The sequence below is a fragment of the Taudactylus pleione genome, unplaced genomic scaffold (assembly GCF_031769625.1).
Source record: "Taudactylus pleione unplaced genomic scaffold, aTauple2 ptg000078l, whole genome shotgun sequence".
In the NCBI taxonomy this organism is placed as follows: Eukaryota; Metazoa; Chordata; class Amphibia; order Anura; family Myobatrachidae; genus Taudactylus; species Taudactylus pleione.
The window spans coordinates 2,537,743-2,557,146 of NW_028284480.1; the positions used below are offsets into that span (position 1 = coordinate 2,537,743).

At 41.8% G+C, this 19,404-nt stretch overlaps 1 protein-coding gene across 1 annotated transcript in view; it reads left to right on the top strand.

Moving 5' to 3' along the window:
- Window positions 1-19,404, top strand: part of MYO18B (myosin XVIIIB) — a 586,172-nt gene that overhangs the window by 245,703 nt on the left and 321,065 nt on the right. Inside the window, exons 18-20 of the mRNA XM_088467895.1 lie at window positions 1,082-1,229; window positions 3,167-3,326; window positions 14,544-14,727. Of these exons, the coding sequence (XP_088324021.1) occupies window positions 1,082-1,229; window positions 3,167-3,326; window positions 14,544-14,727 (492 nt within the window). The remainder of the gene's footprint in view (window positions 1-1,081; window positions 1,230-3,166; window positions 3,327-14,543; window positions 14,728-19,404) is intronic.

A 19,404-nucleotide genomic window follows, 5' to 3' on the forward strand; every position in this document is an offset into this window, starting at 1 on the left:
GAATGGGGCTGCAAACAAAAAATTGCAATCTCGGGGCTACCGTAAGTGCGACATATGCACACACTTACTCGTGGGGTGAGCTGGCTTGTGCCTAAGTAAAATCAACCCCTAGGTATCTTCGAACATAATCCATATGGTTTCTCACACAAGGCTTACGAAATAACCTATTGCAGGGATAAATATTCAAGAGGAAAGAAAGCTAAATTTTACATAACGCTAATAAACCAAATTACATTTATTAAAAGTTGATACAAATGGAAGTTGTAATGATATCTGAAATAACTACATGTGGTTCTTCCTACCAGAAAGTCAGATGACATTGTGGTATATAAGATGGTCTGGCTTCCGGGACGCCTATCAACGTCTATTCTGTGCAAACACCTGCATAGTACGTTTGTATTATGTACAGAGAGGAATAGATAATTCTTATGTGTTGATCATTCGCAGTGCTAGGAGCAAGTAAAATATGTATTTATAGACTGAAAATAAGGGGGAGATGTATCCAAACTTGGAGAGAAATAAACTGAAGAGTGATAAAGTACCAACCAATAAGCTTATAACTGTCATTTTTCAAACACAGCTTGTAAAAAGACAGTTAGGAGCTGATTGATTGGTACTTTATATCTCTCCACTTCATCACTCTCCAAGTTCTGATACATCTCTCTCCCTCTTATTCACATATGAGCACTAGGATATTCCCCACCAGCTATAGCTGATACTGACACACTTTTACTCAACATCTCTTCCACAGGCCTTAATACAGTAGTACATATCAAAAAGTACCCCCAGCATTGTGAGCAGCTAATAGGAATGTAAATAGTCACACATCCCATATTGCTTTTAGAATGTAAACTTTACAATCAGTATGAATACGTGAATCAGTATCTATACAGTATATAACTTTCTGTGTGTTTCTCCAAATGTACAGTGCTCCACAGATTTTTGCAGGTGTCATTTTGGTTTTGCAAAATGTCGGTTATATCATACATAATTTCTTATATTACTGTTTCTGAGCCATTGGTAAAACTATAAACGCTTTCATTTCATGGAGTAAATATGTATTTCTTTTTTAAATTAACAGTTAAATGTTCAAGCCAGCAATCAAATGGAAGAGAAGAAAGGCCTTCTCTGGATTCTTGATGAAGAAGTTCTAATTCAAGGTTCCACGGACAGTAACGTTATTGATCGCCTGTGTTCATACTATGACATTAAATGTGATGATAAGCAAGGTGAGGAATACAGGGCAGAAAAGAAACATCGGTATGTAACATTAGTTTGCAATACTGTGTGACTTAAGAACTGTACAATCCAATCCATACTATCAAAGCTTTAAGGGTCCCATTTGTTACCCATTTGGGAGAATCTGCTGTCACCTGGACCCTTGATGTTGCAAAGCACCCAACATAGTGTTTCAATGTAAACTTATATAGTGCTCAAAACCGTGAATGTTTAATAATTCACATCAGTCCCTGTTGAAGTGGAGCTTACAGTCTACATTTTTTAATACACACTAATGTTAAGTGACCTGTATGTTTTTGGAGGAAATGGTGCACCCAGTGGAAACCCACACAAATGCAAGGATAACATACAAGCTCTACACAGATGGTACCCTGGTTGGAATAGGGCCCATGACCCTTGTGCAGTGATACTGTAGTACTAGCTACTGTGCCACTGTACTTTAGTTATGCAATATTTTACGTTAATATTCACCTGTAGACTTGTCGTTTTGTCAGATGGGAGTGGGATGTATTGCACAAACTAAAATTTTAAGTACAGTTTATCTTTATGATCATTTAGTTAATGTAGAAAAAAATTATAATTTTTAATTTCCAATTTATTTTTACAATTATACAGGTATGATTAGGATAACAACAGATTGGCCATGTTCAGGAATGATGGACTGTGCCTGCACTGAACGACTGATCGTTCAGTGCAGACACTACAGGTGATCAGGAACGACGGTACGATTATGATGTCGTAATCGTACTGTCTTTCCTGATCGCCCAGTGTGTACGCACCTTTACTCAGATGTCAGATGTTCACTCAGTTGATCCAGTGGCTGCATCTTCAGACACAGCAGCGGATTAGAAATGCCAGCAGTGAGCGTCTTGTTACTTAAGATGCCTCCTGCGGCTTTTGCATATTTTAGCACAGTTGTATGCTGCGACTGTGCTGTTCCGTAAATCTCTGAATAAGGCCCATAATACATCAGAGCAATACCTTTTATAAACAATGTTTCAGAAGACATCTGTGAAACTAATCACATGATATGCATTCATTTTACATACCAACCCCATCAGGAAGAATGGATATAACATATCTTCCTAATGAATCCATATTGCATAATGCTGTTTTCCATGCACATCTGTGTGGAATCATATAGTGTAGGTACTGTAATATCATTTACATCAAGTACCAAAATCAGAAATATGCTAGATATACAATTCCTACTGGGTTTATACAAAAATGCTTATAAAACACATTAGCATTCCCACACACTTCTTTATGTGACATCACAAGGATGTGGGATTGAGGAGCAAAAAAATGGCTTCAAACTGGGATAAACATAATGTTTGAAATTGTCAGTTCTTATGGCTCAGCCTTTCTAGTGATGAATTTTTGTGGTAATGGTTTAAGAAATGCATTATAGTTCTAAAGTGGCTGTTACGTGCCAACAACTAATGCAAGCAGTAAAATTGTTACACTCTTTGTAGCTGTGTGTACAGTATGTAGCTCTTAATTGGCTCTAGCTTCTGGGACACACATGGTCACAAACACAGAATTCGACCTGTGCAAACATGAAACAAATGTAAAATATTGACTATATATACTAGCCACATCAAAGGTTGGGTAATTAAACAGTTGCACTATAAAATGCTGTGGATGTTTTGTTAAAACAGAGCAAATAAAAATATAAATAATATAGAAATAGGAGAAATTTGGATTGGATTTGATAATCTTACATACATTGCTTTGGTTGGTTGATCAATATGACCAAAATGATCATCCAGAATCAAACTGTGTTACCAGCATAATAGAGATATAGAGAACATTAATGAACAATGTATTTTCCATAAATATAATTACAATATCTAATTCTTGAAATGTCACATGAACACAGATATTGAATCAGCATTCCACTGATTAAGGCTAAAATGATTTTCAGATAACGGTCCCCTCCGAAAGTGTGAACAACCTCTCCAGTTTGAGATCTTCCACCAGTTGGGTAAAGACCCTGTACGATATGATGCCACTAATTGGATCCATAAGGCCAAATTAAATTTGTCTGCAGAAAATGCTGTCCAGATTTTGCAACAGTCCAAAATGTAAGTAGCATGATTTTGAATTCACAGTATGCACCATTTCCAAATAACTGTGATCACTGAAATAAGATGCTTTCATGGACATGGCTAATCTTCTCATTCTTTTGTGACTATGACTGTTTGAGAAATATGTGCTTTAATTGCTATTGTAGGAGTTTCTGTATGCACGAAAGTGGACCATCATTAGTTGATTATAGAAAGTTGTTAAATTCCCTCCAGTGAAGAATACCAGTTTGGCATTTCACTCCAGACCTTGTGTAGATTACTATGGGGCCCATTTACCAACAAGTTTTATCATATGAACATTTAGAGAAACACAGAAAGTTATTTACTGTTTATTTTAAAACTCGTTGCATATAATGGTGCTCAAGCCAATCAGCTCCCAATTGTCATTTGTCAAACAGATGACAGGAGCCGATTGGCTGGAGCACCATTATCATACGCAATGAGTTTTAAAACTTGCTGTGTATGATCAAACTTGTTTGTAAATGAGCTCCTATGTATCACATGATATCTCCACTTTAATCCCCTACACATCAGAACACTTTATATACTAAACTGAAATTGTACTGATTAATAAATAAATACAAAATATTTAAGTATGAATTTAATTGAAAGTGGCACTTTATTGGATTGGTCATTAGGGCATCTGATCTGCACTGCACTAAAAATGCTCCTTAAAATTGCATTTGTTTGTGTCTCGGCCTAGAGGACATACCTGTGTGGGGTGTCAAGCCGTGATTCAAAGTAATGGTTGGGGTCCCACTGGACATGCTGTGGCTGGTTTGTATGGTCTGTTCTATTTATAATTCTCTTACAAAATGGCAACTACTGATACACATTGTATGGCTGCTTTCAACATGTTAGATATTTTTCAAACATCAAAATAGATGTTTGCACTCTTGTGCCTGCCTGTACCCTAAGCTGCAGTTAGTTCTCACTGTCACTCTCTTATATAACAGCCAGACTGAGATTGAGCACATGGGAGCAGCTGTTACAGATGCAATACAGCTGCAACTAAGTCCCTGGGGATCAATTTCCTTGTCTTTGTTAGTGGCCCATATTCTGCTATTTATGAAACTTCCTTAGTTCTTTGCTTAGTAGAAGAAATGCATGTGGAAGAAAAGCATGAAGTAATAAAAACAGAATGCCAGGTTAACAGAGGAATAGAGTCTAATGAAGGCGGCAGAAGAAATATATTCCCGTTCTGCATTCTGTCAGCCTTCAAATGATTATCTTCATTAAAACTCACTTTGAGTCAGCTGACATTTATAGCTTTATAAGGAGAGCGGGTACATGCACTTGCAATTGAATTGTAATCAGAACATTATGCTCTTTACACCTCCAATCAATATAACCTGCAATGCAATAAGTCAAGCCGATAACATTTTGTTCATTTATTTTAGTAATGTTTTTAATTCCTGTAGTGGGAGAGAAAAGAGGGCGATTAGTGGAAGCTCTGGAGTCGGCTTTATACGAGCCTGGCACAATATGTCAGCCACATTAACACAGATCTCATTGCAATTGTTATTTTAGTCACTAGCTCTTGGGCTTGACATGATACACAGGGATGTTTGGAGCTCCGTTTCCAATTGATTTTTCCTGATTATACTACCTATAAGCATTTGGAAGAAGCAACTGTAATTGATACATTATCAGTCATAAAAGCTTACAATGTAAAATCACCTGGAGCATATTTACCATGCCAACAATATAATATATGAATTGGGGACACTTTCTGATACATGTCATGCACAACACACACAAAACAACAAAGCTTTACTTACAGATTGTCTTGCCCTGGGCCTCTGTTAGAAAGTACACCCTAAATTATTTATTATGCATCCTGTACGTTCATGTCACTCTACCAAAACTCTTCTTTCATCGTATCAACTACATAAATACTGTATACTGCTGACAGATACCAATCAAAAGAAAATACAAGTACAAAAATATAGAATATTAGAAAAAGCTATTTCTTTGCTTACTCAGGAACAGCGTCACTACAGGTGTGTGCTTGTTTAGGCTTATCATAAATCTAAATCTGTCTACATCCAACATGAACTAACTCCAGGAAATGGTCAGAATGCAATTCTACTTTACTATATACAAACATTGGAAACTACATGCATTGTACATGACATGACCATAATACACTTATATAACACTCTATAAACAAAACAATTTACCTATCCAACATCATCTGCCACTCTCATAATGCATCTATGATAAAATTCTGTTACACTCCAAATAAAGATATAGCTATAGATACATTTAAGCAACATTTTCAAAACTGTTATGCAAAATCTTCACCTCTTTATGCATTTGGATTTAGAATTTTAAAATTTTGTTGAGTTTGGGCTTTTTCCCATAATGATTGTGTTCCGTCACATGACTTGGTGAAACATGAAACACTATTAGAGGCTCTGTTGCACTAATAGCTTCTGTAAGAAGGTGTTCTCTATGTAATCAACCTGGCTTATTGTCCAAAGACACATCGATTCCTCCCCTGTATTGTGTGATGTACACATTGACAGTCACGTCTTTAAAAGGCAATTTTTTTTGTAGAATTATCATGATCCAGACATGTGCACTTTAATCTTATGCCACCATTTACTGTATGCATGATGTAACAAAATAACACACTGCTCTAGTTGTAGTCAAAGATGGTCAATAAACCCCTTTACAAGCAGCTGGGTTGCTTTTGTCTACTCTTTCTGTACCATAAAGGCTTTTGATCAGATTGAGATTTGCTTTGGATAAGACACTCTGCCTACATTTAATTTATTTGTCTCAGTTTCTTTTTCCTCCCCGATCTTGTTATCACTTTGTCAGACAGACATTTATAATGTTAATGCTAATATGCGAACTGCAAGCATTATTATAAAGAAATTGTCTCACTGCACCACAGTTTTCTTTTTTTCAGTTGATATTGCTCATTATTATAATTTTTTGGTGCATTTTCACACAATACCTTAAATTTATCTATCACTAGATAGTAGTGTCCCCGATTCTATTACTTCCCCAAAACCTCTTGTTCCAACTAATTTGAAATAGTCTCCTACCTCTATAGGTTTGAAGGTCGACACTGTATAGGTAGACACAAAATGGTCGACAGTTAGTAGGTCAACAGGGACAAAAGGTTGATAGGTACAAAAGGTCGCCATACAAAATGTCGACATGGATTTAGGTCAACAGGTACAAAAGGTCAACACAGGAATGGTCGATACAAAAATAAATAAAAAAAATTGTTAGGGTAAGACCAGGGGTTCCCAAACTTTTTTGAATCACGACTCCCTAGAGTATCAGCATTTTTTCCACTACACCCTTGGGCCAAAGGTTTCTTATTGAGAAATTCAGCAAAAATGAAATGAAGTAAATTGTGCTCATATGTCACCCTTAGGTTCAGTTATGTGGTGGTTGACAGAGCTGCGCTTCTTTTTGTCCTCATAGTTTTTGATTGGCAGTCATTAGCACTGGGTTTGCCTATCACACTGACTACAAATAATTTTATTTAGTACTGGACCACCAACTCAAGGCACCCCTACAAGTGCCCTGAGGCACCCCAGTTTGGGAACCACTGGATGAGGCACTTACTCCGGCGGTTAGGCATTATTGTTAATCTAATGAACCACACCCAGTAAAAAATGTCCATGTCAAGGGGGTGATTCAGGTGTGGACGCAAGAGGGATCAGTGCTGCATCTTCGGTAGCAGTGGATCTGAGAAATTATGCAAATACTGCAGGTGTAGGCTTTTGAAATGAGACACTCACCACTGGCTTCTCAGGTCTACAATATCAACAGTGCAGGTTGATATTGTTTGGAAAAAAATTTCCCCTGGGTTTATTGAAGCCAGGATGGTGAAACTCTCCCCAGCATTCCTGGACCTCCTAATGATTTTTGTATTGTAAACGGTTATATTCTGTTGATCAAACTGATAACTACTAATGGTCCACATACTGTAGTTTAAAAGAGTCCCTCTCATCCTTAGCACTGAAGGGGTTAAAATGCAGTCACATGGCATCCCTGTAGGGATCCGGCAGCTAGGGAGTATTCTAATTGTCTGCCTGCACCTATATATAGAGCAAGCAGATGTAGTCTTTACTGCCCATGATAGGTGCAGGGTAAGTTTCCCATCCAGTGCCTAACCCTAACTGTCCCTCCTAGTACCTAACCCTTAACCTCCAGTAAGTGCCTAACCCTTAAAAAAAAAAAAAGTCGACCTTTTGTACATTTGACCTAAACCCATGTTGTCTTTTTGTGTGTCTTCCTTTTGTACCTGTCAACCTATTGCGGGTCGACCATCTGGTGTCAACCTATTGCGGGTCGACCTTTCATCCGGAACCCTATCAGCTCTGGACCATGTTGGTATTAGTATTATTTTTCCTATTTGTGCACCGCCCACATATTACTTTTTCTCTCTACCTCTTTGCCAGCTGTCTGTTTTGTTAATGTTAAACCTCCACACTATGGCTTGTTTTGCTGTGAAGGTTTATTGCTATAAAATGTTACCACAGCTTCACTCATCAGTAGATACTATACCAGTGATTTTCAACCTTTTTCAACTCAAGGCACACTACATAAGATTTTAAAATAGTCAAGGCACACTATCCGGCAATGCGGCCTGCGTGACCAATGATAGAGCATACACAATGGCTCCCACATCAAAAATACACACACACATTGGCCTCCACAGGAATAAACTCACTGCATTGGCCTCCTCAGGAATAAAACACACTACAGTACAAGTGCGCTGAGCTGACCGCCGTGGCACACTTGAGAGCAGCACAGTAGTTGAAAAACACTGTACAATACCTTCTTACATGGCATGATCAATGGACGGGATTCTGATACAATCTGATAATACACCACATGACATGGGCATGATCATAATACTATTTAATAATACCACAGCTCCATTATGCATATGTGAAATGGTTCTATGTGGCTTATTAATACTACAATGACTGACAGTATTAGCGATAAAGGGCCTGATTCAGAGTCGCATGCAGTGTCAGTGTTCATGGAGTTCAGTATTTATTTGCTACAGCGCCTGCACAAAAATCCTAAAAACCCATAAGACACATGTGTTACAAAGTGTGTACATACAAAGGCGCTGTTGTGAATGAGGCACACGGTATCAGAGTTGTCTGTCTTACGGGCGTGTTATGGGAGAGTCACAGGAATGTCACTAAAGTACTTGCACGCGTTTCATTGCTCACATTAGAGGCCATGCGCAGGTGGGAAATCTGTACATGCCATAGGGCTAGTGCAAGTTTTTATGGTGCGACCGATGGTGGCTGTAACGGCTGTATTACCTTATCTACAGATACTGACAGTGGGAGTCTCAGGCCTTGCACATTCATATGCACGGATGTACATTAGGGAAGGGCTTTGTAGTGGCATGTGTATAAAGCATACTTGTACTGGGTGCGTACTGCTACATCTGAGAGGCGTGTCATAAACCTGACTTTCAACCAAATGTAAACAAGCCCCAAAGCAGTTAGTAAGATCTACAGTACTTGTTGCTGAAAACATACTGATACCTTTCAGACAATGATGTAGCCATAGGGATCATTGTGCCTTCTAACCACTGCAGGAAAATTATACTAATGATCCCAATTGAATGTATATATCTCTGTTTTTTATATATATAACAGCTACATAATGGGGGTAAGGAGCAATCAGGGAGATTGCTAGACTCTTCAAGGAGACAGGGAGATTGCTACTATTTCAGGGAGTCTCCCTGAGTTGGCAAGTATGGCATAAAGTGGCAGATGGGCAACCAACAAAATACACCGCTGCATCGACCTCCATCTCAGAATCAGGCCCAAAATGTTCCAGAGATTATGAGATATGTCTTAGCATAATTAATGATTAGGGGTGTGCACCGGCCACTTTTCGTGTTTTGGTTTTGGATCTCGATCTTTCTTCGTGTTTTGGATCTGGATTGGTTTTGCCAAAACCACCCTTCCGTGTTTTGGGTTCTGGGTTTTGTGTTTTGGATCTGTATTTTTTTTTAAAACAAGCATAAAAACAGCTAAAATCACAGAATTTGTGGGTTTTTCTGCTCCTATGCTATTATTAACCTCATTAACCTTAATTTCCACTCATTTCCAGTCTATTCTGAACACCTCACACCTCACAATAGTGTTTTTATGTCCAAAAGGTTGCACCGAGGTAGCTGGATGACTATGCTAAGCGACACGAGTGGGCGGCACAAACACGTGGCCCATCTAGGAGTGACACTGAAGTGGCAGACAGGATGGCAGTTTGAAAAACTAGGCCGCAAACAGTACATAATGCAAAGAAAAAAAAGAGGTGCAAGATGGAATTGTCCTTGGGCCCTCCCACCCGCCCTTATGTTGTATAAACAGGACATGCACACTTTAACAAACCAATCATTTCAGCGCCAGGGTCTGCCACACGACTGTGGCTGAAATGATTGGTTCGTTTGGGCCCCCACAAAACAAGCTGGCAATTAATCTGTCCCTGCACAAACTGGCTCTACGGAGGCAAGATGTCGTCCTCATCCTCCTCATTCACCGATTCCTCACCCTCTTCAGTGTTCAGTGTGTACATCCTCATCCTCACAGAGTATTAATTTGTCCCCGCTGGAATCCACCACCACAGGTCCCTCTGTACGTTATGGAGGCTGGTCTCCCTGGAAGAGTTGATAATTCATTTTTATGAACATCATCTTCTCCACATTTTGTGGAAGCAACCTCCTACGCCTTTCGCTGACAAGGTTCCCGTCTGCACTAAACACTCTTTCGGTGTACACACTGGAGGGGGGGCAACTCAGGTAAAATAGAGCCAGTTTGTACAGGGGCCTCCAAATTGCCTCTTTTTCCTGCCAGTACATGTACAGACTGTCTGACATGCCTACTTTGATGCTGTCACCGATGTAATCCTTTAACAGACAGACGCATGCTTGTCGCTGCTGCTTTGAGGATGCAGGTGCGGCTACAGCCCACACAATTCACAAAGACAGAAAAAAAAGAAGAATTTTTTTATTGTTTGTGGATCGCACTTTGAGGGTTACACCACCATTTAATAGACAGACGCACGCTTGTCGCTGCTGCTTTGAGGATGCAGGTGCGGCTACAGCCCACACATTTCACAAAGACAGAAAAAAAAAGAAGTTTTTTTTTATTGTTTGTGGATCGCACTTTGAGGGTTACACCACCATTTAATAGACAGACGCACGCTTGTCACTGCTGCTTTGAGGATGCAGGTGCAGCTACAGCCCACACAATTCACAAAGACAAAAAAAAAGAAGAATTTTTCTATTGTTTGTGGAGCGCACTTTGAGGGTTACACCACCCTTTAACAGACAGACGCACGCTTGTCGCTGCTGCTTTGAGGATGCAGGTGCGGCTACAGCCGACACATTTCACAAAGACAGAAAAAAAAGAAGAATTTTTGTATTGTTTGTGGAGCACACTTTGAGGGTTACATCACCCTTTAACAGACAGATGCACGCTTGTCGCTGCTGCTTTGAGGATGCAGGTGCGGCTACAGCCCACACATTTCACAAAGACAGAAAAAAAAGAAGAATTTTTTTATTGTTTGTGGAGCGCACTTTGGGGGTTACACCACCCTTTAACAGACTTATGGGACACAGGCGCATGCTTGGCGCTGCTCCTTTGTTGATGCACGTGCAGCTACAGTGCACACAATTCACAAAGACAGAAAAAAAGAAGAATTTTTTTATTGTTTGTGGAGCGCACTTTGAGGGTTACACCACCCTTTAACAGACAGACACACGCATGTCGCTGCTGCTTTGAGGATGCAGGTGGAATCTAGACGGGATTTGGAACCGGGGACACACTACCTCCATCAATTGTCTAAATCCCACTGCACTAATGGCGGATACCAGACGCACGTCTAACACCAACATAGCAGTTAAGGCCTCAGTTATACGTTTTGCTTCAGGATGACTGCTGTCGTACTTCATCCTCCTCGCTAAGGACTGTTGGAGGGTCAATTGTTTAGTAAAAGTAGTGGTGTTCCTACTTCCTATCTGGGATGATGAACAACTCCCAGCAGTAGCAACAGCACAAGGAGGAAGTGGTTCTTGATCTTTCCCTATTTTATTTTTATCGGAGAAAGTTTGGTCCTCCATTTATGTTATATTGATATATACGTGCGGCTAAGGCGCACACAAACACAGAAAATAATTTTTTATTTTTGTTGGAGACTAGTTCACTTTGTGGGTTACACCACCCTTTAAGAAATGAGCCAGCCGACCCTTTACTTATGGGACACAGGCGCACGCTTGTGGTCAAGCCAGCCGGCCCTTTACTTATGACACAGGCGCATGCTTGGCGCTACTCCTTTGTTGATGCACGTGCAGCTACAGTGCACACAATTCACAAAGACAGAAAAAAAAGAAGAATTTTTTTATTGTTTGTGGAGCGCACTTTGAGGGTTACACCACCCTTTAACAGACAGACACACGCTTGTCGCTGCTGCTTTGAGGATGCAGGTGGAATCTAGACGGGATTTGGAACCGGGGACACACTACCTCCATCAATTGTCTAAATCCCACTGCACTAATGGCGGATACCATATAACTGAGGCCTTAACATAGCAGTTAAGGCCTCAGTTATACGTTTTGCTTCAGGATGACTGCTGTCGTACTTCATCCTCCTCGCTAAGGACTGTTGGAGGGTCAATTGTTTAGTAAAAGTAGTGGTGTTCCTACTTCCTATCTGGGATGATGAACAACTCCCAGCAGTAGCAACAGCACTAGGAGGAAGTGGTTCTTGATCTTTCCCTATTTTATTTTTATCGGAGAAAGTTTGGTCCTCCATTTATGTTATATTGATATATACGTGCGGCTAAGGCACACACAAACACAGAAAATAATTTTTTATTTTTGTTGGAGACTAGTGCACTTTGTGGGTTACACCACCCTTTAAGAAATGAGCCAGCCGACCCTTTACTTTTCGGACACAGGCGCACGCTTGGCGCTTCTCCTTTGTTGACGCACGTGCAGCCACAGTGCACACAATTCACAAACACAGAAAATATTTTTTTATTTTGTTTGGAGTGCCCTTTGGGGGTTACAGCACCCTTTAACGGACAAGCCAGCCGCCCTTTACTTATGGGACACAGGCGCACGCTTGGCGCTGCTCCTTTGTTGATGCACGTGCAGCCACAGTGCACACAAATCACAATCACAGAAAATATTTTTTTGTTTGGTTTGGAGTGCCCTTTTGGCGGTTACAGCACCCTTTAACGGACAAGCCAGCCGGCCATTTACTTATGGGACCCAGGCGCACGCTTGGCGCTGCTCCTTTGTTGATGCACGTGCAGCCACAGTGCACACAAATCACAATCACAGAAAATATTTTTTTATTTGGTTTGGAGTGCACTTTGGGGGTTACAGCACCCTTTAATGGTCAAGCCAGCCGGCCCTTTACTTATGACACAGGCGCATGCTTGGCGCTACTTTGTTGATGCACGTGTGGCTACTGCGCACACAATTCACAAACACAAAAATATTTTTTTCTTTGGAGTGCAATTTGGGGCTTACAGCACCCTTTAATGGACAAGCCAGCCGGCCCTTTACTTATGGGACACAGGCGCACGCTTGGCGCTGCTCCTTTGTTGATGCATGTGCAGCCACAGTGCACACAATTCACAAACACAAAAAAATATATTTGTTTGGAGTGCACTTTGGGGGTTACAGCAGCCGTTAACGGTCAAGCCAGCCGGCCCTTTACCTATGACACAGGCGCACACTTGGCGCTACTTTGATGATGCACGTGCAGCTACTGCGCACACAATTCACAAACACAAAAAAATATATATTTTTATATTGTTTGGAGTGCCCTTTTGGGGTTACAGCACCCTTTAACGGACAAGCCAGCCGGCCCTTTACTTATGGGACACAGGCGCACGCTTGGCGCTGCTCCTTTGTTGATGCACGTGCAGCCACAGTGCACACAATTCACAAACACAGAAAATATTTTTTTATTTTGTTTGGAGTGCCCTTTGAGGGTTTCAGCACCCTTTAACAGACAAGCCAGCCGGCCCTTTACTTATGGGACACAGGCGCACGCTTGTCACTACTTTGTTGATGCACGTGCGGCTACTGCGCACACAATTCACAAACACAGAAAATATTTTTTTTTTTTGCACTTGGGGGGAGCACCCCTGATGGACAGAGCACCCCCTGGACAACACTACAGCACCACTTTAGGACTGGGACACTGCACAGGACTTTGGAGTGGACACAGCCCCTATGGACAACTGACTGCACAACACAGTACAGCCAGCCCCTATGGACTTTGGAGGAGTGGACACAGCCCCTATGGACAACAGCTGCACAGCACAACACAGCCAGCCCCTATGGACTTTGGAGTAGTGGACACAGCCCCTATGGACAACAGCAGCACAGCACAACACAGCCAGCCCCTATGAACTTTGGAGGAGTGGACACAGCCCCTATGGACAACAGCAGCACAGCACAACACTACACTACACTACACAGCCCAGCCAGCCCTAACTCCCACCCTCCCTCTTCACTGTCCACAGCTGAGTGAGAAAATGGCGCCAACGCGAGTACCTTATATAGAATCCAAAACCCGCGAGATCCGGAAGGCGGGATGATGACGTTTTGCCTCGATTTCAGATCCGTGTCAGGCGGGAAATGTCGAGCCTGACTCGGATTGGCCTCGGATCGGGGGGGCTCAGGGGGTTCGGATTTCAGAAATCCGAACCCGCTCACCCCTATTAATGATAATATATATAATGCAAACTTTTCAAAAAATATCTTACATATTTTCTGTAAAAAAAAAAGTGGTTGTATAATGATGATATTACAGCACGGTTGTGTTAGTCACTTCTAGTAGCACATAAATACTGTTTGGGCTTGACTCGGGACTCCAAATAAGTAATTATTAAGCATGGGTGCAGGGTGTGCAGTATACCCCCACCTGGACCCAGGGGCCCATGTGCACCACACACACTACACCCATTATAGATACGCCAATGGTATACAAACAGGCATACAGTATTTTCTACTCAGCCTCAAGCCCTAAATACTATAAATTGTAAAGTTTTCATTCAGTACTGTATACAATTTTAGTATGGTAGTGTTCCTCCTTTCTACGTCTCACTCTCCATACTCTGGGGAGCATTGTGCTATCTGCTCTGGCAATATGTGTTTAAGGTCTCTAACTTTAGCCTTCTCAATCTGCATGCCAGGAACTACTTGAGGGACTTGTTTTTACCTCGAGCTAAATTTCCACTGATCTGTCGCTCTGTGGCCGGGATGGAGGGGAAGTCTCAGCAGGCCATGCAGAGAATAAGTTGTGTGAGGAAGACTTTTGCCAGCAGCTTTGCTGCTGTGAAGAGGAAGTCAGTGTGTGCCCAGATCAAGCTTCAAATGGTGAGTGTCCATTATATCTCTAATGTATACACAGCAAGGTATGATCAAGCACCAGCACAGGAAGGAAGTTGTCTTCCTCCTGTTTTAGCAAAGTAATAAATAATAAACATACCTATATTCCAATCATAAAATACTTAAATGTTGCTTATTTTGTAATCATATACAGCACCATGCTGTTGCTTTTATATGTTATAGACTTCTTTACATACATTTGGTTTGAATAAGTTCTATAGAGATCTCAGGTTCCTGCCGGTGTCTGTACAGTAGTAGCATGTCTGTTATATCAATACACAAATAAGAAATGGTAAATTTTGTTTTGTTGCTTTTAGCCAGGTACACACTAAGACAATATTGGCATGGTATATTGTTTCTGGCTGAATCTAAACTACATAACGGCCGCATCGCTCAGTGTGTATGGCCAATATGCGTGCTCCCGTGTGGGGTGCACGTCCAACCGGATGATATCACAAGCGGCTCCATTGCAGGTAATGAAGTACAGAACGAGGGATTGTTCCATCGTTCATTACCTCGTTCTAATGTGTACCCGAAGTACAACATGTCGGGTCGACCTACTGTACCGGTATACATCACTGTGTGTACCCGGCTATTTGCTAATTTCTAATAGATTTTATTGTTTTTTTGAATGTAGACAAATCTTTCAGGTAATGCATTAGTGACTGGGTGGACTGGTGCAAACATAAGTGATTTATGCCATTACTTATAGACAATCTCTGGAATTTTTCTGACACGAGTTCTGGAATTTATCTGATGTACACTGTCACTCCAATCACTTTGAGTAACCCACTTCTGGAGAATATAAAACACTTCATGCCACTTGAAATGTTCATCCCCCATAATCAGAAGTTACAATCTTTAGGTCTCTTCCTATGGAATACAATAAGCTGCCATATTTAACTGTAATATAATATACTTCAGATAAATCTGGATCAATTTTGGATGCTCTAAAGATGGATTTAGCTATCGGGGCCAAGTTCCAGAAAGCTACACATTCTGGAGCTTAGTAAATTTCACAATTTAGTAGCCCGCATATAAACGAATATGAATGTAAATGGGGGTACCACAGCATATATCTCGAATAAACACCCCATTATACTTTGGAAATACCTAATTTTTGTAGGTCTCCCCCCAAAATGGCTGTTTTTGAGGGATGTCCCTCAAAAATAATTTGATAAATATACCCCTTAATCTCTTAGGGGCCCATTTATCATTGTATATTTGCGGTTTAATCCCTGAAAACACCCGTTATTGGGGATTGACCGCAAATATTAATTTCCCCCCAGATGTATGACAGAGGGACCACAGCAGATTTGTCCGATACCTGCTACGATCCCTCCATTCCCGCTGGCAGCTACATGCCCCATAGGTTTCTATGGGGCATACGATGCTACCAAATTTACCAACTTCCGGAATGCTTCACATTCAGGAGACTGGCCCCCCAGCTAATGCCATCAGAAGCTGGCGTTAGCCACTGTAGACTATGGGCTACACTTTGCATAATTAGCCAGCAGAGGGCTCCCCTGGAACTCTCCTTGGCAATGGCAGCCACACTTGTCAGCGGGAATGTGCATGTGCAGTAACCCCGGCAGCACTCCAGGCACATCGCAGGGACAGGTTCCTTTCGGAGCCCCTGTCCTTGCGTGTCGCTGTTAATACATCTGGCAATGCAATCATGGGTGGTAATGTCATGCCCAGATTACATTGCAAATACGATCATTAATAAATGGGCCTCTAAGCCCTGTAAAGCCTGACACATAACATACAACTATTGCATCAAACATGGATAGTATCATCATAGTGCAACTAAAATGGCCTCACCTGGATCCTCTATTGGTAGGATGATTCATCCTTACACTTAATGACCCACAATTGCAGTGACACCCTTTGTATTATCTCATGGCCGCTGTATTTCATGCAAAGCTAAACCTCTTTATTATGTTCATAGTTTCTTACTGTATTATGTTCATAGTGTCTGGTAAGCACCTTTGAGTCCTATTGGAGAAAGAGCGTTGAATAAATAAAATTCTTCTTATTATTATTTGATACTGTGAGAAGTGCCTTAAATGAATGGGTAGTGTCCAAAAGTGGAAAATCCCTTTAATTGTGAAGCAATATGTTACCTTCGTGCCAGTACCTGTTCTAGGGGTGGGCTAACATGGCCATCGCCCGGAGCACCGGCCCCTAGAGGGCGCCACTGCGTCCCTTCTCCATCAGTGAGCGCCACAGCTCTCACATGTGTTTGCCGCTCCCCACCCGTCGACAGAGCCGTTTCTAGGGGCGCGCGACCGACCATGACCAGTAACAGTGATCGCAAAATACGTGACGCGCTACAGGCAGCATGGCAGGACTCCAACTTTAAAAATTACCGGGTCCTGCAGCAGGACGTGCTGTAAGCGTCTCCCTCACCTATCATCGCATCTGCAGTGACATTGCAGCCAATCGCCACCTTCCCTCCTCTCCTCCTGGGTGTCACATGACACTGACAGGAAGGGCCCTTGCTCTCCGCTCTATCCGCTTGGCGCTCACATCAGCCGCACTGACACTCCGGAGTCTGGATGCCACCTGAGACCTCCTTCACTCCACCCTGCCTGTCATGTGGCTAGAAAGACCCTGCTTCTCTGCCCTCTATGCCGACTGAGACTTCTGTCCCCTCTGGTCTCACATGGTGGTAGTGGTCCTGGCTGTCCGCTCCCATCTGCTGCACTCCGGACTATGCACTGGGCATGGAACAAGCAGAGATGTGCTTCATCAGCAGGTAACTGCACCTCTGCGGGGAGAATAGCTGATATGTGTGTGTTTTTTCATGTAGTAGCCTATATGTGTGTGTTTTTTATAAAGGGCATTACATGTGTGTGGAATAATGTATTAGCAAGGGCATTACATGTGTGTGGAATAATGTATTAGAAAGGGCATTACATGTGTGGAGAATAATGTATTAGAAAGGGAATTACATGTGTGCGGCATAATGTGTTAGGGCATTACTGCCTGTGGCATAATGCATTATAAAGAGCATTATTGTGTGTGGCATAATGTATAATGGGCATTACATGTGTGTGGCTTAATGTGTTAGGGTGAAATAGTGGTGTTGCACACGTCCCCTCCCCAATCAGCCATGCCCCCTTTCCAGAAGCCGACTGTAAAGACTTTTTTTTTTTTTGGTGCTTCGTGCAAATGTTACAGAATGGAGCTTTTCTCTAAATAGGTGTTTCCTGGTTCTACCATTTAGTTTAGCAGTATCTCACTTGCTAAACTTCACAATTATTAGAATAATTGAAAATATTAATAGACACATAAGTTTATCCAAAGCAGAAAGATAGGTGTTGTCGGCGCTATCACTAGCACTGCAAATCTGTATGCACGAGGGTGGTTCAATAATAATGGTAACAAGACTTCTCATTGTGTACATTTACGCAAATTGTACATATACATATAATCAATAGTGTAGTATGGGTAAAGATTATTTTTCCACATAGTCCCCATACTTATCTAAACATTTGTTCGAACACCAAGGCATCTATCACGTTATAGAAGAAATCAGCGTCAAACGTCTGAAGCCAGGACATGGCACTTATTTCTGTACCCCAGTTGCTCATGAATGATGCTGTGCACAGTACCTACTGAGATGTCCAGTTCGTCAGTAATATCACTAACTGGAATGTGTCTGTCCTTCTGAATCAGACCTTCAAGCAGCACAAATTGTCATCTGAGGTGGACGTGCTTGGCCGGCCGGATCAATGCTGATTTTGAGCGTCTGTCCTGCCGTTATCAAAGGCAGTGCACAAAACCCAAACCAGTTTCTGTGACAAGACATTATCACCGTACACCTCGACAAGTTGGCGATGTGTTTTAGCTGCTGATGTGCACTTTAGATGCAGAAATCTGATCACACTAAGCAATGTTTGATCATGTTTCCACCAGCCCGCCATCTTACGCCTGTTGTTGGGACAGTATGACTGATATGAGGCACAGTCTAATGGCCATGAGGAGAAGCAGTGGTCTACCTGCTGTGGCCTTGTTGGAAAATAGAATGAAATAGAGAACATTACACACATGTGAGAGGTCTTGTTACTTTACTTATCGAACCACCTACGTATCTACGTATCTATGAAATAAAAGCAAGGTAATTTTGTTCATATTTTGATCAAAACGGTTCATCAAGGGTTCCCAATTCTCTGCAGGTCCTACACTAGCATCTATGCTTAACACACCAGTAAATAGCAGTTAAATGCACTCTCCTCTGAGGTACAGAGGGTAAAATCTATACAGGTGCTGGCTTGGGAACCGTGACCCAACTAGGCTTTATATAGTCTTGATTGTAGTCAGCCATTACAACACTTGCAACATTTGGAAACAAAACAGAAAATACATTTGTTTGTGCTCGGTCTTATGCTGGGTACACACTGAGCCATGTGTACTGGCACAATATTTCAGCCCGATGGACCAACATATTATACCAGGGGTACACATTAGAAAGATGTAATGAACGACGGAACGATCCCTTGTTCTGACCTTCATTACCTGCAGCAAGGCCGCCTGGACGATATTGCATGCGTCAGTGGGAACGCGCATATTGCCCATACACACTAAGCAATGCGCCCGATATGTCATTCCAATACCGGTGGAAACGCATCGTGCCAGCATCATCTCAGTGTGTACCTA